The 24934-nt window shown below is 43.5% G+C and overlaps 1 protein-coding gene across 1 annotated transcript in view; it reads right to left on the reverse strand.

The window, feature by feature from the left end:
- Positions 1–24934, reverse strand: part of STAU2 (staufen double-stranded RNA binding protein 2) — a 353719-nt gene that overhangs the window by 190974 nt on the left and 137811 nt on the right. Inside the window, 1 exon segment of the mRNA XM_068237509.1 lies at positions 10310–10522. Coding sequence (XP_068093610.1) covers positions 10310–10522 — 213 coding nt within the window.

Below are 24934 nucleotides of genomic sequence, written 5' to 3' on the forward strand. Positions count from 1 at the left end.
AAGGCACCCAGCAAAGCCCACCCCCAGCCATGCAAAGCCGCCCCCCCCACCACCATGCAAAGCAGCCAGAAAAGACCCCCAAGCCATGCAACCCCCTCCCCCACCATGCAAATCACCCAGCAAAGACCCCCCAGCCATGCAAAGCCGCCCCCCCACCCACCATGCAAAGTGCACAGCAAAGCACCCAGCAAAGCCCCCCCTCCCCCAGACCATGCAAAGTGCACAGCAAAGCACCCCCAGCCATGCAAAGCACCCTGCAAAGACAACCCAGCCATGCAAAGCTGCTCCCCCCCCCCCACACCACCACCATGCAAAGTGGACAGCTAAGACCCCCTAGCCATGCAAAGGCCCCCCAGTAAAGACCCCCCCCCCCACCACGCAAAGCACCCCCAGCAATGCAAAGCCCCCAGAAAAGCAACCCCAGCCATGCATCCCCCCTCATCTGTGACTAATCACCACTGTAATTTGATCTCTCCCCGTCACCTGACTGCCACAGCAGAGCAGCTAATTTAAAAGCACAGGATGTTAACAATATGTCTGCTCCCAAGAAAGCAGGATGTAGACACACTGCAGATTTATTGCAGGATTTGCATCAGCTGTAACTAAGAAATGCTTTTCTTTAAAAAGATTATTATGCTGTTGTGTGTATTTCGGAGCAGAGAGGACGTTCCGAGTGCCATTAATGGTGCTGGACAGGACCCGGGATGTTCTGGGATTTCTGCGTTTTGGACTTTGGCCGACTGACTTTGGCCGTTTCTAGAACTGGCCGGCCAATGTCAGAAATTCCCAGCATTTTGGACTTTGGCCGACGTCAAATCGGCCAGTTCTAGAAACGGCCGGCCAATTCTAGAATTGGCTGATTTCTGGTTTTGGCCGTAACATATATACTAAACAACATCTATGCTGTAAGAATAAAGATGTGTAGCTATGTCACTAATAGAGATGGAAATAATTCTGCGCTGCTGCTGGTTTATGCAAATTTATGCTCTCCCTTTTCTCATGAAATTAAATAATTTGATAGGTTAAAATTTGGTTTGGTGTTTATTGTTTAAAAAAAAAATTTGGTTTGGTGACTACGAATTACAGGGTACCTGAGATGGATGAAAAAAGTTTTATACATACCTGGGGATTCCTCCAGCCCCTTTCAGGATAATCAGTCCCTCGCTGTTGTCCTCCGCCACCTGGATCTTCTGCTATGAGTCCTGGTAATTCAGCCAGTCAGTACAGTCCGGCCGTGTGAGTGCATGCCACTACGCCCGACTGGCTCAAGTATCTGGACCCATAGTAGAAGATCCAGGTGGTGGAGGAGGACAGCGAGGGACTGATTAGCATGAAGGGGGCTGGAGGAAGCCCCAGGCAAGTATAAAACTCATCTATCTCCGGTTTACTTTGTTACACAGTAGTACTATACTCTACATATGCACTCTCCACAGAGCTGCAGGGAATCAACTGAGAATGTTGTGCACATTGAACACAGAGGTGTTTATCACCTATAAACATGGTTCAGATTGTACATGAAGAATGTGTGAGGAAGAATCCCCCCATTCTTCTGCAGAGTACCTGCACATTACTCTTACCTGTACCCACAATTACATTGCCTAGGGCCTGATCCATGTTCAGATTGTGCATGAAGAATGTGTAATAGAGAAAGAATTTGCTTATTCCCCTGCAGAGTACCTGCACATCACTCTTACATGTAGCCACAGTTACATTGCTGAGGGCCTGATAGATGTTCTTTGTTCCTGTCTATACCTTCTACAAATACTCTTACCAAGGACTAGTTTTAGTCTATAACTAAAAGTATTAGAGGCAGAAGATCCACAAGATATTCAGGTAACTGGTATTGTTTAAAAGGGAATAAATATGGCAGCCTCGATATCCCTCTCACTTCAGTTGTCTTTTAAAATTCCTGAGCGTTGGCAGTTAAGAGATGCATTTCATGTTACATACTTTCAATCAACAAGATTGTAATATGCAAACTAGAGGAGTTGGAGTCGACGAGTCGGAGGAATCCTAACCTGAGGAGTCAGAGTTGAGGGATTTTTGTACAGACTCCACAGCCCAGATTATTTGTACACATAAATTGGCTTACTCCATCATAAATTATTATGCAGTTACTTGTTCAGGTAATCTGGCTGAAGGCATCTATTAAATCTGTTGTAAAGATGTTAAAACATGATGGTTTCATGCTTCTTACGAAATAGCTTGCTTTCCTTTCTCTGCCCAAAATATGCACCTCACCAACCTCTGAACCATGTGTCTGTGTCCTCTGGACTACACAGGGATGCGAGTAGTCCCAAACATTAGCTGAGTACTTACGAAGAGTTAAGGTGGCCATACACTGGTCGATTTGCCATCAGATTCGATCAACAGATAGATCCCTCTCTGATCGAATCTGATCAGAGAGGGATCGTATGGCTACCTTTACTGCAAACAGATTGTGAACCGATTTCAGCCTGAAACCGATCACAATCTGTTGTGGTGGTGCTGCTGCTGCCACCGCTCCCCCCCCCCCGCCCGCCGCATACATTACCGGCTCCGCCGGCGCGACTGCCCCCGCTCGTCTCCGCTCTGGTCTCTGGCTCCAGCATGCTTCACTTCTTCCTGCCCGGCAGGAAGTTTAAACAGTAGAGCGCCCTCTACTGTTTAAACTTCCTGCCGGGCAGGAATAAGTGAAGGCATGCCGGAGACCAGAGCAGAGAAGAGCGAAGACGAGCGGGGGCAGTCGCGCCGGCGGAGCAGGTAATGTATGCGGGCTCTAATGCGTCGGTCGTCGGGCACTCGAACACCGCTAGCGATGCGCTCTTTACCCGCGGGCGATCGACGGTAATTTTCCGCACGGCGCGATCGACGGAATCGGACGAAATGAATCGAAATTCGGCGTGTAGCGCGAACGATTGGCAGCAGATTCGATCCCAGTGATCGAATCTGCTGTCGAAACGGCGGTAAATCGGGCCAGTGTATGGCCAGCTTTACTCGACCGAGCGGGTCAAATAGCTACACTGGGCGACGCTTGAACAGTGCGGAGTGAGGACCAACAAAGCTCTATGCCATCTAGAGCAGGGCTTCCCAACCCTGTCCTCAAGTACCACCAACAGTATTTGTTTTGCAGGAAACCACAAACATTCACAGGCGACGTAATTATCAGCAGAGTTGATCATTAACCTCTGTGGATTTCCAAGGTTGGGAAGCCCTGATCTAGAGATTTACCTTTATTTAGGCAAGTACCAAACCTGAAGAGCGAGTTTCCTCACTTCAGGTCAGTTAAAGCGGATCCGAGATGAAAAACTAACTAGAACAAGTAACTTGTCCAAATATCTTAGTAACCTCCTCCTCCTCCTGCCCAGACTGAGCACCTATAAGCTCTTGCTACTAAGGCTCAAAGTGCCAAGGCTCTCTGGAGAAGCTGTGGGCGAGGCTTGTTAAGTTTATAGGGAGAGTATTAAAAACAAACCAAAAAAAAAAAAAAAAAAACAAAAACAGTATATGGCTTGAGGATTGCCCTATAAACTATATGAAAGGAACACAATTATGCAAGGAGTAAAAGTTCATCTCGGATCCACTGTAACATTCACAGATTGCCTTAAAGAGGAACTCCAGTGAAAATAACGTAATAAAAAAATGTGCTTTACAATAATTATGTATAACTTATTTAGTCAGTGTTTGCGCATTGTAAAATCTTTTAAATCCCTGATTTACATTCTGACATTTATCACATGGTGACATTGTTACTGCTGGCAGATGATGTAGCTGCTGCTTGCTGTTTTGGCAGTTGGAAACAGCTGTTAACAGCATTTTCCACAATGCAACAAGGTTCACAGACCGGAAACTGCCAGGAGTAACATGGTCCTCAGAGTTTCTTGTGGGAGGGGTTTCACCACAATATCAGCCATACAGCGCCCCCTGATGGTCTGCTTGTGAAAAGGATTGCATTTCTCATGTAAAAAGGGGTATCAGCTATTGATTGGGATGAAGTTCAATTCTTGGTCACGGTTTCTCTTTAAGTGAGCAGAGATAATGCGCAAATAAAAAGGTAGCAATAAATTACATCAGCAACTGTTAGAGAATCTGTAATAGCTTTATCAACCACATGCATCCATATTTACACCAGGGTCTCAGGTATTGTTATATGACCGCTGGAAGATCCCTTTTGAGTTAGCTCTAGCCATTTCCCACATATCTCGTCAAACTTCTTAATGAAGTCTGAACACACTTTATAATTACAAGGGCCTGTTTCCAACTGTTTCGGCATCTCTAAAACACGTGTGTTAATGCGCATCTGAATCCTTCTAGCTGTGTCATGCACATTTATGGGGATTTTATGGGGACTCACACATGTGATGTGAAAAAAATGTTACAGGCACCGAGTTTTTTTTTCCTGCATGCAAATGGATTTCAATAGGCTAGGATTCCCCCTCCTAATTTACGTGTGGAAAATCTCTCCAAATTGCCCCTAGTAGAAACAAGCCTTAAAGGTATTGTGATTTTTAAGATGTGGCTACTACAAAAGGATATCGTTATGGGCTGCAAAGGACTATATAATTGAACCATTCCCATTGAGGGATAAAGTGCAGTAGCACTGTTTCAAGCTGAGTGTAGAGATATTGATGGGTGTGACGCGGCTCTCACTCCCCACCTGTCAGCTGTACAGCCCTCTGTGTCTGCAGGGGCATTTATGTATATTTATCAAAGTGGTAAGTTGGTGGCTTCTGCCTCCTGTCCAGCACTTATTTGGATACATTGTTTACTCAAGGATTGCTTTGCTACCCAGGTACCGTGTACAAGTCTTTCCACTTCTCTTCAGCGCACTGAGCTGCATATGAAAAGCTGCTGTTTTACTTTTACTTCACTTCCTTCCAAGTTATCAACACTCCTCATACATACCGTGTCACTGTGTGCTTACAAAACCAAGAGATCAAAAGAAAGCATCAGAATAAGCTAAAAGCAAGAATCAGAATAAGCTAAGGAACAAAAGCCCAGTCTGGGAAGACTCAGATCACATGGTGTTCCCTTTCTACTTAATACAGTTTTTCTCCCTTTAAAGAACTGTCGTGAAAATCTTAAAATTTAAAACACATACAAATAAGAAGTACATTTCTCCCAGAGTAAAATGAGCCATAAATTACTTTTCTCCTATGTTGCTGTCATTCACAGTAGTTAGTAGAATTCTGACATTACCAACAGGTTTTGGGCTAGTCCATCTCTCCATGGGGGATTCTCAGCATGGCCTTTACTCTTTATAAAGACATTCCCTGAAAAAAAGATTTATACAATTATGATGGTCAGCCTGCCTGCTCGCTGTACACTATTTTGGCAGTTGGACGGAGCAACTGCCATTCACTAAGTGCTTTTAAAAATAAAGAAAACCCTGAGACCCCCCCCCCCCCCCATGAGAAGATGGGCTAGTCCAAAATCTGTCAGTAATGACAGATTTCTACTTCTTACTGTAAGTGACAGGAACATAGGAGAAAAGTAATGTATGGCTAATTTTACTCTGGGAGAAATGTACTCATTTGTGTGTGGTTTAGATTTTAAGATTTTTGCAACAGTTCCTCTTTGAGCAAACCTGAAGTGAAAATAAAAATAAATAAAGTGCAGTATAATGAAATGTATGTGTAGTACGGATGATAAATAGAACATTAGTGGCAAAGAGAGAAAGTGATCTTTTTATTTTCAGTTATTTAACTTTTTTTTCTTTAAACAGTGCATCATTCTGCCACAGTTGTAGTTTTAAAACCACACTCTTAAGCTATAAAACAAAGCAAAAATATTGATCATTTGAACATTCCTGCAGTAAAACCGTATCTCAAGCTGCCTCGCCGTTTCTTGGCTGTTTAAGTGCTTCAGAAAACAGGACTGCATTTGACCCAAGTTGGGTGGAATAGCTCAGAGAAGACCTTTCGCATAAATAACCCACGTTGTTTAACTCTTCCTGTACTGGAAAACAATAGGAGACCATTTTCTTCGCTACTAATGTTCTATTTCTTAGCTGTGCTACACATACAATTCATACGTTTATTTTCACTTCAGGTTTGCTTTAAAAACACATACTAAATCCTTGGCAACAGTCACTCAATGAGGCGGCTGATTCAGTTACAGTCCCTCCCCCACAGTTTCCCATAGAGATGGTGCAGCTACAGTGACTGGATGTGGTACACAAGTGTCTAATCTAATGCCAGTGGAACAGAGCACAGTGCCACCAGCAGGTGAAACAAGGAACAACATGCTTTCTGACACCCTGACTTGGAAATAAGAGTTCTGCTGGTATGTTGCTGCTTTATAGAGGATTAAATTTGCTAGACAAGAGACTGGGTTACAAGGATAATTCCTGCAAAATGGTGAAATCCACACTTGAAAAAGGAAAAATGTCTCATTAACCAAATTATGTATAGTCTATAATGCATCACTTTATTTAAAGACAAATCACAATTTTACATGAAGTGTACAATCCTTGAGTTCAGAACGTATTTCATCTTTGCAAAATTAATGTTTAGTAACGTTGCTTTCAATATTTTGGCCTTGCAGACTTCTCATGTCAATGGAAAACCGCAGAGGCTCAAAGGCAGGATCCTTCCTTCACAGATGGCAGTGCACTCGCTTTATTGAAACCATGTGCCGTTATTAAGTTTTACTTTGACATACATGGAAAACAAATGTCACATGTCAGCCCGACAACGGCTGTCTGCCAGAGCCCACCTTAGAGTTGGGAATTACTCATTGCTTTGTGAAGTGGGACCTTATTCCAGGAACTGAGATAAAAGACTAAATAAAGGCTGTGCATGTAAAATCCACCCGCTCACATGAGTGCTGTGTGCTCAAGTGCTCTGCAGTCTTCAGTAAGATGACTAAAGCAACAGAACAGTTTTATAACATGAGTGAATGTGTCCTGCTCTCCAGTGGAAGATTACTGCAGGGAATCGGCGAGCGGCAGCCACACAGTCCTGGCTGCGAGCACATGTACCATATATACAAATGCTCCACAAGCCATTTTCATGATTTAATGTCATTAAACTTTATCCTTCCATGTTAAAGTGATGGAGCAATTCGTAAGTGACAAATTTCAGATTTTTGCCCACTGCTTTCTTTACACATAATTAACTATCCGTCCCCTCGCACTGCACTGGGAAACGCATCATGAAGCACTAGCAGCAAATGAAGCAAGATTACAAGAATGCCTACGATATGGTGGCTGTTATTGTAATACTGCAGACCGCTGCTCTATATCTACGCCACACAAAACTCCGGAAAGGCTGTACTTGCTGCTTCACACAAATCTCAAGTGAAAATAAAACTTCTGAGATAATGAATTGTATGTGCAGTACAGGAAAGAAATCGAACATTTGTAACAAAGAAAAAAGTCTTATACTGTTTCCAGCATAGGAAGAGTTAAAAAAAACCAAAAAAACAAAAACAAAAAAACTTTAGCCATCTATGCAAAAGAGCAATTCGACCCACTGGGTTGAATACTGTCCTGTTTTCTGAAGCACTTGAACAGCCAAGAAAGTGAAAGACAGCTTGAAATAAGGTTTTATTGCAGGAAAGTTCAAAGGGTCATTAGCTCTGCTTTGTTTTATAGCTTAAAAGACTTTTAAAACTGCAACTGACAGTATGATGCAATGTTATATTAATTTATATATATAAAAAAAAGTCTGTGTCTAAAATAAAAATGAGACTCTTTGCTACTAATGTTGTATTCCTTATTCTTACTACACATACAACTCATTGTAAGTTTTTTTCCCCCTTCAGATTTGCTTTAAAGTTCAAACCTCAGATAGGCTGCAAATATTTGCTTTTTCTAAACTTTAGCACTATATCATCCTCCAATAAGCAATCCATAGTAAAGTTTCCTCATAAATCAGAAAGAGGCTAACAGAAAACCTGTCAGACCCAGGTAATAAGGTCTCTAGTGTTCGGATCAATGCCCAGAAAGCTTCTATCCAGTCATGAACCAATCTTCAATGAGACCAATAAACATCTCATGTACAGACCTCACATTCTCACATACTGCATCACATACAAAAGAAAAAGGTTGCGTACCATTAACGCTTTAACTTTTAAACTACAAAGAGTACACTAAAACCTGATACTCACATACAGGTCTTATATCACAGGGACCTAATGCAAACTAACCGTGATTATCAAACCCCACTGCCGTCTTGCTGGTATCCAGCCTGTCCTACTAGTTTCGCTATAATGGCTTCCTCAGGGGAAGCCATTATGCCATGCTTTTTAAAACAAACTTGTGAAGAAAAAAAAAATGAAAGTTAGATCTTTACCTACAGTAGGCAGTGGGAACCCTCTGTTTGCTCCAGAGGCTTCCAAGAGCCTCTGTGACTCCACCTCTGCTGCCCGGGACTCTCTTTCCCTTTGTGGTCTAACTCTAGTCTGTGTACAATCATGACCACACTGAGCATGTGCGACTACAGTCCGAGCATACCTATTAGCATGAAGTAGATTGTGCATGGAGGAAAAAGCAGTGCACGAGCAGCTTTGTGGTACTGGGTGCATATGGTCACGGTCATACACAGATGGAAGCATAGCCATATGAGCTTGTCAGATATGTTTAGAAGGATCCAGCTGTGGAACAGTGTGCACCAGGAGGATCTGGGAAGCCTCTGGACTATCTAGACCACAGGTGTCCAACTCAAGGCCCACAAGCCAAATGCGGCTCTCCTTGCTATTTTATGTGGGCCCCAAGAGCTTCAAATGTCATTCATTGAAAGCAATAAAAGAACGATAGCACACTGCCTTACCATCCAGAGTATCACATTGCTGACAGTGTTTATGATTGAATAACCCAGGGGGTTGCCCCCCCCCCCCCCCAATGAAATTAGCATGGGGCCAGGGATGAGCAGAAACTACGCCAGTGCGAATATACGCATCGTAGTTCGCATCTACGCATCGTAGTTCACAGGCGAAGCTTCAAAACTACGCTTACGAAAGTACCGCTACGCATAGCTTACGCCCACTATGCGTAGTCAACATGTGTATTGCGAAGTGAACTATGAATGCGTTACTCGCATCTAATTTTCCGCATGCGATTGTATGCATACAAATTTACGCATTGAAAAGGGGAATGTACACATAGAAGGGTTCCCAGTATATGCATTTATAAAGAAATTAATGCGTACAATTTTCTGCATACGGGCATAAGTATCCGCATATACTACGCGTCGCACTACGTGTAATTGCGTATTTTAACGCGTATTCGACGAAATGCATACGAAACGAATATTTGTTTTCGAAGCGGTAGTTTGGCAAAGCGTAATTGCGTAAAACTACGCGTATTTCCAGCGTAGCGAAGTTGGCTGACTACGACCATGCCTGCATGGGGCCCCCCTCCTGGGATCCAACTCTCCCCCCCCCCAGCTGGTAAAACACACACCTCACCAATCAACAATGATGCAATTGTGTCTCTTCAGTTTTTCCTGGCAGTGATAGGGTACATGCTTCCATACCTCCTTCTCCAAATTACGAGCCATGCCTCAGAGTGTGTGTCTGTCAGGAAGATCAGAGGAGAACCGGAGCATCACCAGAGAATGTCAATATTAAACTGTTCCATGGCACGAATCTGCAGAAGGGGGAGCCGCAGGACCCAATGGACGCTATTGTGCAGCATCTTCACTCTTTTGGCCCATGATTTACACTATATTTTAGATTTTGGTCCCTTCTGTAATTGATTGACACCCCTGATCTAGAGGCTAACCCCTACTGAGGTAATATCCATATTTTTTACTTTAGATTTGCTTTAAATGTATTGCCAAAAACAATGCTTTCAAAATCCACCTCTAACAGCCATAGTATTCCATTATGTTGCTTAGACAGGCACCCATGTCTAAAAAGCACCTTGTCAGTTTCCCAAGTGCGCATGGACTGCTGGTACAGTTCAGGTTAGCTTCAAGCCTTGCAAAGAGATTGAATACCGAAACCATTTTCCATAACGGATTTCAGTTGTCAGTGTATCCAGCCTGTTCAAGAACCGAGCACCTCAGATCAAGCACTGTGTTATACTGAGGCCTGATTACAAACACTCTTATAACATGAGCACAAGAAATTAAGCACCTTGGAAAATCAATCTGAAAACTGGATCCTTTATCCCAGCACTGCTGCTTTCTCAACAGAAAGATTAAGAACTCTGACAAAGGTCTCACAGGAAGCAGGGCAGAAACCCATCTCTTCTTCCTGGATACACACCGTACAAACACCGGCTTTTTCACCGAGTAAATCTAGTAGCAACTAGGCACTTATATTTGCTCCATGAAAACTCTGGAAGTTAGTTAAAAACTGGCACTCGAATTTATAAACTTACCTTTATAATGGTTTTTGGGCGCCTTTTTATGTAAATTCTTGGTTTCTCGACAATAGGAAGTGGTGGGAGTTTTCGCAACTCCTGCAGTACGGCGGCAGCAGCTCTTCTCTTGGCAAGCTTCTTGCTGTTTCCTTCTCCCTCAGCTGTGAACTCTCCCACAGTCACTCGGGTAACAAAACTCTTCATGTGTGGAGGGCCACTTTCCTTGGTCACCTGGAGAAATGACAGCACAGTTACTGTAGACACGCCTGCAATCACACACCAATAGCAGCAAAACAGAAATTTGATCCAACCAATGAATGACTAGAGATTAAACAGCATATGAAAATCAAAGTATACAGATTTATTAGCCAACAATCCCAGGGCATTCCTAGCAGAGGAAAGCAATTAACAGAAAGAAAACTCTTGTCCACCTTACAGTGGAATAAAGTTTAAAAAGTTTGTATTTATAATGCTGGTGCGCTATATAGACCAAGTTCAACAGTACTACCTCATCCACCTTTGAACATTTCTGATGTATGGGTTCATGTATCAAGTTCAACCAACCACCATCCTAAAAATGCAACCATAAAACACAAAGTATTGTAGAACACTGCACCACTTCAAGGTTTAATCATAATTTATTGTAGTTAAAACGACAAACATTAAGAACTGTGGGGCTTTTGAAGTTTGTCATGTTAACTGCAATAAATTATGATTAAACACTGAAGTGGTGCAGAGTTCTACAATACATCTACTGGCTCTCCTGTGGTACCTGGGTACTAGTCCTCTGCACACTTCTCCAAGTTGGTCTGGGGATTTAGCCAGTGAGTGTGCCCTCATACACGGAGCTAAACATAAACCACAAACACAGCTTGAAAAAAAACGCAAACTGCAAAAGCAAAAGGATTTTGGGAGAGGTGCTCCCAATCTGAAACCAGGAGAGCCGTGGTGGTAGATAAGAGGGAGAGGCTAATTAGATTAGGGGTGTGACGGGGTGTGACGAATCAACGTTTATTCGTCCTAAAAAAGTAGTTAGAGCCCTATAAAATATTCCCTGTTGCCACTATTAAAAAGTGACAGATAGGTAAAGGCTTGATTTACAAAAAGATCAGGGAAGCCAGGGGTTAACAGTTCCTCTCCCTGGTCAAATGTAGCCAACCCTGGCTCTTTGGTAGCTTCTAATTACAGCTCGTCTCACCTCTGTGTTAAAGAGGTTCCCCAGCATCCCTGGAAAGGTTATAGCTCATCCATCAGAGATTAGATGGACAGAAGCTAATAAACCGCCCCTTCCCCAGACTGGTAGGAACCGATCACAGCAGGGGGTTCTCTCAGGATTACCTCAGCTGAAGGATCAAAGAGAATCCATCTCCCAGCTGACCTTTCTGTGATCTCACAAATATGAAATCCATCTTTTGTCATAAAGATGACTTTCCAAATAGGCAACGGCCTTTAGAACCCACTTATTATGAAATTCGGAACAAACCACACAATTGGCTGTTTCCGAATTAACGGTAAGCCCTGCCAAAGCAGAGATATGCATTTTGGGGTCACCGTTCCCTCTAAACCCCCCAAGTTTGATATAGTTAAATTCTTATCGACCTGAAAATGTTATTAGATTTAACATAACCTGTATGGTTTGAAGATTAGCACACCTATCATGATTCAGGTATATTTTTGTGTTCATGCGAGGGGCGGGCAGATCACCTGTTCCAAAGAGGTGTGTGATCCACGCCCCCTAACCCCTCCTTGCTGGAGTGGGGGCTATACCCACAGATAGCCCAGAAAGCTCTGGGTCCATTTTTACCTGAAATCCTGGCCTCATAACATCTGGGCAGCCAGCGGGACACTGGCGCAAAATCTCCATTGGATTTCTCACAAGGCCTCTGGCCGCATGGCAAAACCGCCATTTGGGACGTTCTCACAAAGACCTAAGGCCGCATGGCAATGGGCCATTCTGGACTTTGATTGCCGCATGGACTACCAACAACGGTATTTGAACTGTATATTCAGACATTCTGTTTCTTTTCATCTCTACTCTATCAAACCAGAAACTGTTCTATAGTAAGCTGTGTGTATGTAGTTTAGAAATAAACTAACGATTTTTTTTATCATTCAGCCGTGTGCCTTTTCTGGTCATCTGATTGCTGCTATAACAAATCTGCCCTCTGAAGAGTCAGTCCTACTACCGCATTGTTTAGGATTTGCTTATAAATTGTTGATATGCTAGCTAGGTTGTAAATAACCGTTTCTTCCTTCTAGGACTAGTTAGTACCAGATTTCCTGTGCGAAATCGGTAACTTTTGTTTCTCGATTGTAAATACAATTCGAGATTGCATAATATAGGGACCCAGTAACCTTTAACGTCACATTGCTCACAGTCTTTAAGCCGTCGGAAGTGACTATTCCCCGAACGGTGACTGGAGCGTGTTGAACGTGATTGGGCTGACTACCGTATTATGATAGCGTTGGGGGTCTCTTCGCCGTGGTTGGAGACTGTCTGCTCCTCAATCAGGCAGTGGTGGCAGTGTATTTACCAGATTTCCAGCACGAAATCGATATTTTTTAGTGTACAGATTGTACATACAATAGGAATTGTACATGTAAGGGCACCTCCAACCAATCTTAACCGTTTACTACACACACAGCGAATTTGCCTCCAGCAGTCTCTAGTGCATAAAACCTGCATGGCAACAGTGGCCTAGTAATACGGGATTGGTGGATGTTTGTCCCATTACATATTGTTGGCAGTTGCGCGATCAAGCCTTATTGTCAGTCTGTTCACCGTACTTCCTGCGTATGCTAACGGGAGCAGATTAGATGGGATTGGCACGTTCTGTCGCTTTTTCTTTCTTCCCTCTGACGATCCAGCAACCGATCTCGTTGTCAGTCTGTGCCCGTACTTCCTGCGTACGTTAACGGGAGCAGATCTCGACGGGATCGCAGGGCTGGATTGTCACACGGAGGCGACATTTTAGGGGGGAAAATTGACTATTTAATAAAGATGAAGAGGACATGCATTAGTGCTGACCCCACATTTGATCTTGGATCCACTTTAAGTTACATATTTCCAGGAAAAGTATATAATATCTTGTAGTGATGCAGACTAATGGGGATGATCAATGACATACGAATAATTCAAAGTTCATGCAGGATTATGTAAATTGTGTATATAAATGTATGCAGCTTGAAAATGGACCAATCAAGTCAGACCAAGGTTTAAACTGATTGGTCCATTTTATAGCTGCACAAATGTGCATACACAATTTACATAATCCTGCACTTACTCATTGATCAGCCTTAGAGACTAACTATTGCGGGGAACTGACCCAAGGTCAGCCCCCTTGGTTAGGAGGGGCTTGTGGTTGCAAGCTCTTTTGCAGCTGGTTGCAAAAGAGCTTTAATTGTGGTCTTGTAAAGAGATGCAATGCAGCCCCACCAAAATGCCTCATAACAGCTTTATAATCATAACTTTAATAGACATGCATAATTTACCATCAATCTTGCACTAACCAAGGTAGAGTAGATTACAGCCAAATAAAACTACTGCTAAGGATTTTGCAGGCAAGGCTACAACAATATGCGAGCTGAGAACTACCAGATAAGTAAGCTGGTTTTCGAAGTAGCAGGGGAACCAGAGATCAAATTGCCAATCTTCGCTGGATTATGGAGAAAGCAAGAGAGTTTCAGAAAAACCTCTACTTCTGCTTAATTGACTATACCAAAGACTTTGACTGTGTGGATCACAAATTATAGCAAGCTCTTAAAGAGATGGGAGTACCGGATCACCTTATATGTCTTCTGAGGAACTTGTATGCAGGTCAAGACGCAACTGTAAGAACTTAACATGGAACAACTGATTGGTTCAATATTGGAAAAGAAGTACGACGAGTAAAGCTGTATATTGTCACCCCATTTATTTCCTCCAGCCCCATCTGCACGGATCGCTCCCATGCCACCATCCTCAGCTTTCTCTCTCGCCGGTACTAGAACTTCGGCGCATGAGTACTGTGCTCCCTCCGTCTCTCCGGCAGAAAATAGTATTGAGTCTGCGCAGTACTATTCTCCGCTGGAGAGAGCGCACTATGCATGCTCAGACTGGCCGCGCCTGGCCAAAATTACAGGACGATGATGGTTGAGGACAGTGGCATGGGAGCGATCCGTGCGCATGGGGCTGAAGGAAGCCCCATGTATGTATAAAACTTACTATGTTTTGTCTCTGGTACACGTTAATGAAGCATAAACCGGAATTAAGATTGCTGGAAGAAAGATCAACAAGCCCTGATATGCAGATGATATGACTCGTATGACAGAAAGCAAAGGAAAATTAAGAAATCTCTTAATGAGGGTGAAAGGACAGTGCAAGTTGGCCTAAGTCTCAGTATTAGAAGTAAAAAAAACTAAGATCATGGCATCAAGACCCATCCTCTACCGCAGTGGTCCTCAAACTAAGGCCCGTGGGCTAAATGCGGCCCCCTGAGGCTCTTTTACCGGCCCCACACACACAATGTATTACTTATAGAGGCGGTCAGCTAAATCTTTAAATATTTGTGGTCCCTATATAGAATAGCAGTGCTGGCACCACCCATCCACATGGAAACCAGAAAGCAGTAATTCACTGGTTTCCAATCAAATTCCCCATCATGTGACACTGCTGTCAAACTAGACTGCAGGTTGTCACCTGGGTATGCTTCACTGTCTGGCCCGCAAAGACATTTTATGTATACTCAGGCCCCCCAGCTGTCTGAAGTATGTTGATCCGGCCCTCGACCCAAAACGTTTGGGGACCCCTGCTCTACTGGCACAGAGTGGGAAGAAGTGGAAACAGTATCAGACTTTGTTCTTGGGCTCAAAGATCACTGCAGAAGAAGAATGCAGCCATGAAAATAAAAGATATTCACTCCTTGGAAGGAAACCAATGACAAACTTGGACAGTAATAAAAAGCAAAGATGCCACCTTGTCAACAAAGGTACATATAGTCAGAGCCATGGTTTTTCCTGTAGTAATGTATGGTTGTGAGAGGACCACCATGAACAAGGTTGAGCACTGAATAATCAATGCCTTTGAATTGTGGCGCTGGAGAAGACTTTTGCAAGACCCTTGGACTGCAAGAAGATCTATTCAATCAATCCTTAAAGGATTTAACCCTGACTGTTCTTTGGAAGGAGCAATGGTAAAGATTAAAGCTAATGGAAATCTTTTTTTTTAAAAAAAAGGGAAAGCAGATACTTACCTAAGGTAAGGGAAGGCCCTGGGTCCTAATGAGCCTTCCCTCTCCTCTTCCGATGCAGTGCTGGCTGCCCCGTTTAAATGCCGGAGGACTTCGGAAGTCTTCCGGAGCAGAGTCCTCCCGACAGACAGCTCCATACTGCTAGAGAGAGGGCACTCCTGTGTTCACAGTATGGAGCGGCCCCTCTTCAGGAGCACTCGGGCTCCTGAAGACTTTCCGAAATCACCTTCGCCAGCGGAGCAAGCAGTATTTAACCAAATAAGTCAAATACTGCTCCCGGGGACAGCGCTGCACCGAGGGCACCGGGAGAGGAGAGGTAAGGCTCATTAGGACCCAAAGCCTTCGCTCTAAAGTATCTGGCTTTTTTCTTAAGAAGCAGTTGCCATTTACTTTAAATTCTTTGGGCACACAATGAGAAGGCAGGAGTCATTGGAGAAGACCCTGATGCTGGCAAAGATTGAGGGCAAAAGGAGGAGGGGATGGCAGAGAATAAGATGGCTATATAGTATCATGGAAGCAACATGAGCTTGGACAAGCTTCGAGAGGCAGTAGAAGATAGAGGGGCCTGGTGTGGTGAATGGGGTTTGCAAAGAGTCGGACACAAACCACAGCACAACAAAAAGCTAATGACCAATAAAAAGCATTAAGTATAAATCTAACTTGTGAGTTGGTAATGATAAAGCCTGCCTAGTATTAAACACGGTATCCCCTTTGTTGATAAAGTTTAAGGCCCTCTCCAGTCTCCACATATAAGTAAAGATTAGGCATTGACTCGGCCACACAGTTTTTCCCTAAACAAGTTAGGTTGTCTTAAGCTGAAAAATATGGAAAAAAAAAACCATAGCCCATCCTGCTCACCTATCCTGAAATTATTAAAATATAGTCTGTTAAGAGGTAGCAAAATTTTGCAACACTGACCTTGTCTACAATGAGGTTTGCTGTAAAGTTTTGTACGCAAGACAGAATTATTAGCATATAATCGACCATGTCTGTTCATCACCAGCCTCGTCTAGCATATGTGACCAGCCCCAGCTACATCCTGCCCACAGCCAGCTTGCACTTAAATATCATGTAGAACCAATTGATATTAAATAAAACATCAGGTGACAAAATGAAAAAAGGTTATTGTTTTGATCAGAATTCACTTTCAATCAGCACTCAATACAATTATTTTTCAATTATCACAAGCACAAAACCAGAAGAGGGTCCCGGCCAGCAGCTGCAGGCTCCAGGATGACATGGGAAGCCTCTGGAGCATACAGAAGTGTCCCTCTACAGCGATATCTAACTGGGAATTTACAGAGATGCTTTAATGGAGGCTTCCTACAACCATCAGAGCCAAACGATGCACTGACCAACTAATGCAATGAGCAAAATGACTCAGAACAGTCTTGGTTGTTAAACCGGCACTGGCAAATTGTAACATACAGAGCTCAGGCAGTAAACCACTATAGAATAAAATGCTGTCCTGCAGTGCAATTCTCTATAACTAAATCAAGATTGTGACATTTTTGTGTGGATGAGTCCGGTACCCTGACAGCGGGAGACCGGTAAGAAGCTGAATAGGTCATTATTGCACTGTTTAAAAGCTGAATAAAACAGCAGCAGTAGTATAGAGACATTTAACACTAGGTGTTAAAAAAAACAAACAAAAAAAAACCTTTTAGAACAAAAGTGATTCCAGGAAAGCCCCATTTAGGATTAGGACTAAGTACAATTATTTAATCAGTTTATTCTTCTAACTCGCATGCAAAAAAATATGAATGCCGCTAACATGTTTTTCCCTTTTTGGAAAAGTGGTCTCCACCCTGAGTGTCTCCAGTTACAGGGCATTTCATTACGGCACTAGGAATTTCATTTTTAAATCACAAAGCAGAATTGACATTCCTAGCGTTTTTCAGAGTTTAATTTGCCTTAGCAGTTTAGTTTAGGCATGGACTGCAAACAACAACTTCACTACCTTAAAAAGACCTCTTTATACTGGACCCCATCTTTCTTTCTTTTTTTTCAAATTCTTATTTTTTAAAAACAAAGAAAAATACAAACAGTAACATAGACACATGACAATGTCAAGTAATATCCATTACTAGAGATCAGTAACGATAGTATACAGTCCAGTATTTTTAGAGTGCAGTCGTCCATATAGCAGAGCTAATATACGAAAATACAAAAATACATTTGGAGACAAAATTCCAGGTTAAATTCTTCAATAACTGATACATGCTTTGAGAAACTGTGAAATGAAAGGTATGAATGGTACAATATAAAAGACCATCACAACAGGGGTCCAGCCCCACAAGATTATAGAGAGGCTACAAAAAGTCCAGAATGTTGGGGTTGATATCTAGGTCAGGGGAAGCCGATTCGGTGCAGTTGATCCAAGGGTCCCAGGTATTAGAAAATTTGGATAGAGCACCACGTCTGTCCCAGGTGAGCTTAAAATAGGGAAGGGCTTGGTTGACTAAGCGGAACCACAAGGAGATGGGAGGTTCAGAGGGTTTTTTCCACTCTAAGGATATGGGTTTTTTGGCATAAAAGAGAAGAATCCTCATAATCAATTTCTTATGCTTATTAATATGTAAGTCTTCAACTAAGCCAAGCAGACAGACTTTATAGGAAAGGATAAATGGAAGATGTAAATTATTTTGCATGAATGAGAGGACTTTCGACCAAAAGGCCTGAATGAGGGGGCAATCCCAGCTCATATGTTTAAATGTTCCAGGGACGGTGCCACAGCGCCAACAAGCATTTGAGGAGTTGGGGATAAATTTATTCAGATGAATAGGAGTATAATAAATCTGATGGAACCAACGCACCTGAATCAGCTTATCCCTAGAGGCAATAACAGTTTTCATATATGTATCTTCGAAATCCCCCCACTCTATTGTGGAGATTTCCTCACCCCAATCCGACCAAGTGCACCTGGCTTTACTTTCTCTGGAACTAAATTTATACATAACTAGATTAGAATAAAGTCTAGAAATGAGTTTGGTAGGGTCCTTCACCAGTAACCATTTTTCTACATTTCCGGGGGACAGAGGGGCCACAGGACCTCCAAACGGTTATGGCAGCGTGCCTAAGCTGGAGATAGCGGAAGCGAGCATGATGAGGGAGGTGAAATTCTGCGGCCATATGTGACCATGATTTAATGGAGTTGTTTAAATCTAGCTGGTTGATATATTTAACTCCCCTGTTTACCCAAAAGGCCGGGTCAGTAAGGGAGAAAAATTCTGATAGATTTGGGTTACACCATAGAGGCGAGCTTGGTGAAAATTTAAGGCTTTTATCCCCGACTATGCGTCTAGCTTTAAGGAAGATTCTTAGGGACATATTAAAAAGAGAGGTACCAATATTTGATGGGGGTTTACCTCTATATATAATGTTACATAGGGCCTCGTATGAGGAGGCAATGTCAGCTTCTGTATCAAGTGAGGAATCATCTCTAATACTGTGAAGCCATCTATAAAGGTAAGAGAGCTGAGCTGCTAAATAGTACAACTGAAAGTGTGGCAGGGCAAAGCCACCTTTACACACCGGCAGATGTAAAGTTTCTAAAGAAAGTCTAGGAGATTTTCCGGCCCAAATAAAGTTTATCATAATGGAGTTGATTTTTTGGAATATAGAGTTAGTGACCCAGCATGGGGACATTAAAAAAAATATACAAAAGTTTAGGGGCAATAATCATTTTAATAAGGTTGATTCTACCTAATAAATCTAACGGTAGTCTACTCCATCTCTTAAGTTTTATTTCTATGTCAGCAATGACTGGGGAAAGGTTGTTAGTTATATAGGAGTCATTTTCCCTAGATATAGTTATGCCTAAATATTTAAAGGAGGAACACAGCTGTAAAGGGAGGTCTGAGGGAATCATGGAGCGGGACCCTGCATCCACCGGAAATATTATTGATTTGGACCAATTCACTTTCAGTCCAGAGAAAGTCCCAAATAGTTCATATACCTCCAGTACTCTTTGTAGAGAGGGGCCAGGGCTTTCTAGATATAAAAGGACATCGTCCGCATATAATGAAATTTTTTCTTGAACCTCATTTATTATCCACCCTGTTATACCACAGTCACCCCTGATAAAGGCAGCCAGGGGTTCCATGGCAAGGGCGAACAATAAAGGAGAAAGGGGACATCCTTGTCGGGTGCCTCTTTCTATATTAAAAGGGGAGGACAATTGACCGTTTACACGAATACGAGCTCTAGGTCCTGAGTAGAGGATATGTATCCATCTCCGGAAGCCTGGTCCCAACCCAAATCTCTCAAGAATTATTTGGAGGTATTGCCAAGACAGAGTGTCAAAGGCTTTGTTAGTGTCTAAGGCCAGAAGAATTCTATTACCCGCGTTGGAGTGGGGAAATTGTAAATTGGCAAATACCCTGCGGAGGTTTAATTTAGTGGATCGTGTGGGTATAAAACCTGTTTGGTCAGGTGAGATTAATTTTTCAATTACAGTTTTTAGTCGGTCAGCTAAAATTTTGGCGAGAATTTTAACGTCTGTATTTAATAATGAGATCGGACGATAAGAATCGCAAGACTCAGGGTTTTTCCCAGGCTTCAGGAGAAGGGTAATGTGGGCTTCTTTCATGGAATCTGGAAGAGTGTCGGTGGAGAGGGAATCATTAAATGCTAGGAGAAGGGCATGAGAGGTGACATTTTTACTTTTAGCATACCATTCAGAAGGAATCCCATCTGGTCCGGGTGACTTGTTCTTTTTAAGGGAATTAATTGTGGCCTGTACCTCGGTTAGGTTTAAAGGAGCATCAAGCAGAGCTTTATCGTCCTCTCCTAGTACTGGGAGTTGGCATTCAGTTAGAAACTTATTAAGGGATATCGGATCACACTCCGGTCCCGCGCGGTACAAATCAGAGTAGAATATACGAAATGCTTCAAGGATATCATCAGATGTGTTGTTGATAGAGCCGGAGGAGCTGATAATTCTGGATATAGCTATAGGGGAGCAGTGAGCACGTACCATTGAGGCAAGTAATTTGCTAGATTTATTACCAAATTCGAAGTAAGTTTGGGAAAGAATAAAGTTGCGTCTTTTGGCTCTGTTCAAAAGCCTAAGTTCATGATCACGGCGGGCCTTTGCCCATAAAGCATAGTGTTCAGGTAAAGGGGAAGTCAAAAATTGTGAATGGGCGGCTTTCATAGCATTTTCAGTGGCTGCCATGTAAGCCTCGTCATTCTTAAGAGTAATACCTTTTATGTGCCCAAAGTGTCCCCGTAGAGCTGCCTTGGATGCATCCCAAACTATTCCTGCAGAAGCTGTACCTGGATTGATGCGCCAGTATTCTTCCATTTGTGTACGACAGTGGTTCAAGACAGTTTCATCTTGTAGCCATAGCTGACCCATTCTCCAGCATCCTAGACTAAGGCTAGAGACCCCACTTAATTTACAAAGGAGGGGAGTATGATCCGATATCCCATGTGAGAGGTAGTCCAGAGAGTTTATTTTAGAGAGGGCATCATAGGAACCTAGTAATAAATCTATTCGAGACATGGTGCCATGTGTATCAGAAAAGCATGAAAATACTATCTTATCCTTATTACGCCACCTCCACACATCAGTTAAAGAGTGCTTCTGCATCCATTCCAGGAAGGCTGTATGGCCTCTATGCTCGCCAGGGGACAATCTGTCCAGCCGGGGATTGGTAATATTATTGAAGTCACCACATAATAATAATGAGCTAGAGGGAAGATTGTAAATAATTGACATTATTTTATCCAATACTGAGACCTGGAAAGGGGGAGGAACATATATGGAGGTGATAATATAGGATTGACCTTCATGTGTAAAATGCAAAAGCACAAACCTGCCCAAAGGGTCAGTATGTACAGAGTTCACTTTGATAGGGGCATTTTTGGAGACTAAGATTGCGGATCCCCTAGAGTAAGGAGAGTATTGTGCTGCGTAAATTTGCCCTATCCAGGGTTTCTTAAGAGTATTAAGGCGGGAGCCCGTTAAATGAGTCTCCTGTAGGCATATAATATAGGGACGGATCTTTTTAAGGTGGTCAAATACTAATCTTCTTTTAATGGGATGATTCATACCTCTGACATTCCAAGATACAATCTTGAATTCAGCCATTATCAAACGGAGTTGAAGGAAAGGTGTCTCCAAAGTGGAATACTGCACTCTTAAATGGTATGGAGAAGGCGACAGTGTCATGACAAATAAAAACATACAAACAACCAACCAGACCCCCTATTCCCACCCAAACCCACCCCGCAAGCTGTCCCAAACCACAACCCGCTTTTCCCCCAAACTTAAACGGCAACATGTAGAGGCGTAGAACCAGAGAACTAAACTCCAGTACCCTAGTAAGGTTTAGAGTAAAACCCAGGTTTCTATCTTAAACACCCCCGAGACCAACTCAAATTAACCTCCTTGGCGGTATGAAAAATACCGCCAGGAGGGAGCGCAGCAGTTTTTAAAAAAAATTTTTTTTTTTTTAATCATGTAGCGAGCCGAGGGCTCGCTACATGATAGCCGCTGCTGAGCGGCATCCCCCCGCCCGCTTCGATCGCCTTCGGCGATCTCCGATCAGGAAATCCCGTTCATAGAACGGGATTTCCTGGAGGGCTTCCCCCGTCGCCATGGCGACGGGGCGGGATGACGTCACTGACGTCGGGACGTCATTGGGAGTCCCGGGCCACCCCTCGGCGCTGCCTGGCACTGATTGGCCAGGCAGCGCTGGGGTCTGGGGGGGGGGGCCGCGCCGCAGCAGATAGCGGCGATCGGGCAGGGGCCGGCGGCGATCAGAGTGCTGGCGCAGCTAGCAAAGTGCTAGCTGCGTCCAGCAAAAAAAAAAATTATGAAAATCGGCCCAGCAGGGCCTGAGCGGCACCCTCCGGCGGCTTACCCCGTGTCACACACGGGGTTACCGCCAGGGAGGTTAATGTTGAGAAGTAAGCGCTACAAATAAAGAAAATGAGTAGCAGAGCAGGGGCGCCACCGGTGCATGCCCGGCACCCAAAGAAGCAGGATAGTTAAGAATAGCAGGCATGAACCGGTGGCAACAACCCACTCCGCCAGGGTACATGGTAATAATTGACATATTGCACCTATAGATCCACATTGGGATGTCAAGGCTGGAAAAATTCCTTATAAAAGGAGGAAAAGGTTAGTACCTATATTCATAAACCAGGTGCAAACAGAATAAACATGGTGTTAAATGAAGTGAAGATCCTTTTGCATGAGAGAAGATGACATAAGGCAACTATATATATATATATATATATAGCGACCTACTACAGGGTCTCAGAAGAAGACTGACTAAACCAGGCCGCACAAAAGTTCTCCTTGGGGCTGGACATCATAAACAAAGTACAGGTAAGTGGTCGAAGAGGGGAAAAGAACACCAACAGCAGATTCTAAGTAGGCAAATGCGAAAATGAATCTGTAAGGCAACTCAGGAAGCCAAAAGTTAAAGTCAGCGACGTTTGCGTGATGGAGAGAGATTCCCAGCCAAATCTGAGCCGTTTCTTTCCAGCCAATTCGCGACATCGCGTGGATTCGAGAAGATGGCGGCTTTATCCTCATGTATGATTTTTAACTTGGCAGGATACAACATACTATAGGTTAGTTGTCTATCTCGCAGGAGTTTAACATCATTGAAGGCCATACGTTGCTTTTGAATGTCCACTGAAAAATCCTGGTATATGTGTATGATGGTGTCATTAAATTTCAGAGGCTGAGCATATATTCTTGCAGCTTGGAGAATGGAGGCCTTGTCACGGAAATTCAGAAATTTGGCAATCAGAGGCCTGGAAGGGAGTCCCGGTTTAGGAAAGACGCCCGGTATCCTGTGGGCCCTTTCAATTGCAAAAGTGCGGGAGGGAATGAAGCCTGGGAGAGAGTTAGTGAGCCATGATTCTAAAAATTCTTCTGCGCACGGACCCTCAGCTTTTTCTGGGAACCCCACAAACCTTAAATTGCTACGCCTGGAGCGGTTTTCTAAGTCAGAAAGTTTAAACGAGTGGCCATCAGAAATCTTGCCATAGTACTTTACATCAGAGCAGAGGGGCCTAACCTCGTCCTCCAGAACACTAATACGTTTTTCCGCCTCTCCGGTTCTGTCCTTGACTTTTAGCATATCAGCTTTAACAAATGAGAGTTCTACCTGGATGGTGTCTAGTCTTCCCGTTATAGAGGCCTTAAGATCTGCTATGGCTTCCATAAGTTGGAGTCTGGAAGGCTCCTCCTCTAGGCTGCGGTCAGCATCGCCACGAGGCTGGGTAGGGGGTTTCTCTTTACCGCCCTGAGGGGAAGTGTGTACCTTCTGCTGCTTATGGGCTTCAGAGATGGTCTTTGGGCTATTAGCAGGGCTGAGACCTACCTCCTCCAGCGGCAGAGTATCATCGAGAGTGGTGTCCTTAGCAGCAAAGGAGGTTGCGGAGGTGCCGGCGCCATCTTGCCCGTTAGAGTGTGCGTACTGCGCCAGCCGGGCAGAGACGGAGGATTGCTTGGGATCTCCACTTTTCATCATGGCTGTAATCCAGAAGGTAAAGCAGGCACTCCGGAGGTGAATCGCCAAGAAACCGCGGGCTTTTAGATGCAGGATTAAGTCAGGATCAGCAGGGTAGAGCGGAGCTAAAGAGCCGTGCGTCTTCCTCACTCCATGGCCAGGCCACGCCTTCCGGACCCCATCTTTCTTACTCAACTCTATTCCCAGATTCCTGTATAGGATACTGTCCTTCACAATTCAGGAAGACTGCAACCAGCATACACATTGTACTGTACAGGACTTGGGTGGGTCCTGTTGTATGCATTATCAACATATGAACTGCTTTGATATAAAGGCTGATGCTGTATAGCAATCACTGTTGCGCGGTCTTGGACTGTGTTCGAATGTAGACTGAGGGGTTAAAGAAAAAAAAAATTCTAACAAAGGCCGCCTTGAATATTTTGGAAGCAGCATGGTGGCACAGTGGATAGTAGTCTCCTTGAAGCGGTGGGTCAGAGGTTTGAATGCCAGCCAGGGCTACAGCTGCATGGAGTTTGGGTGTGGTCTTCATGTCTGTGTGGGTTTCCAGGCACTACGGTTTCCTCCCACAACCCAAAAACCTACTGATAAGGGAATTGGCTTGCCCCTAAATTGACCCTAGACTACAATGGACACTATGGTAGGGATCAGATTGTGGGAAAATGTCTGAACTATGAAGATATAGATAGATATATATAGATCTATCTCTCTCTCTCTCTCTCTCTCTCTCTATCTCTCTATATAGAGATATAGATATATATAGATCTCTCTCTCTCTCTCTCTCTCTATATATAGAGATATAGATATATATAGATCTCTCTCTCTCTCTCTCTCTATCTCTCTATATAGAGATATAGATATATATAGATCTCTCTCTCTCTCTCTATCTCTCTATATAGAGATATAGAGATATAGATATA

This window comes from Hyperolius riggenbachi, chromosome 5 (genome assembly GCF_040937935.1).
Source record: "Hyperolius riggenbachi isolate aHypRig1 chromosome 5, aHypRig1.pri, whole genome shotgun sequence".
Taxonomy (NCBI): domain Eukaryota; kingdom Metazoa; phylum Chordata; class Amphibia; order Anura; family Hyperoliidae; genus Hyperolius; species Hyperolius riggenbachi.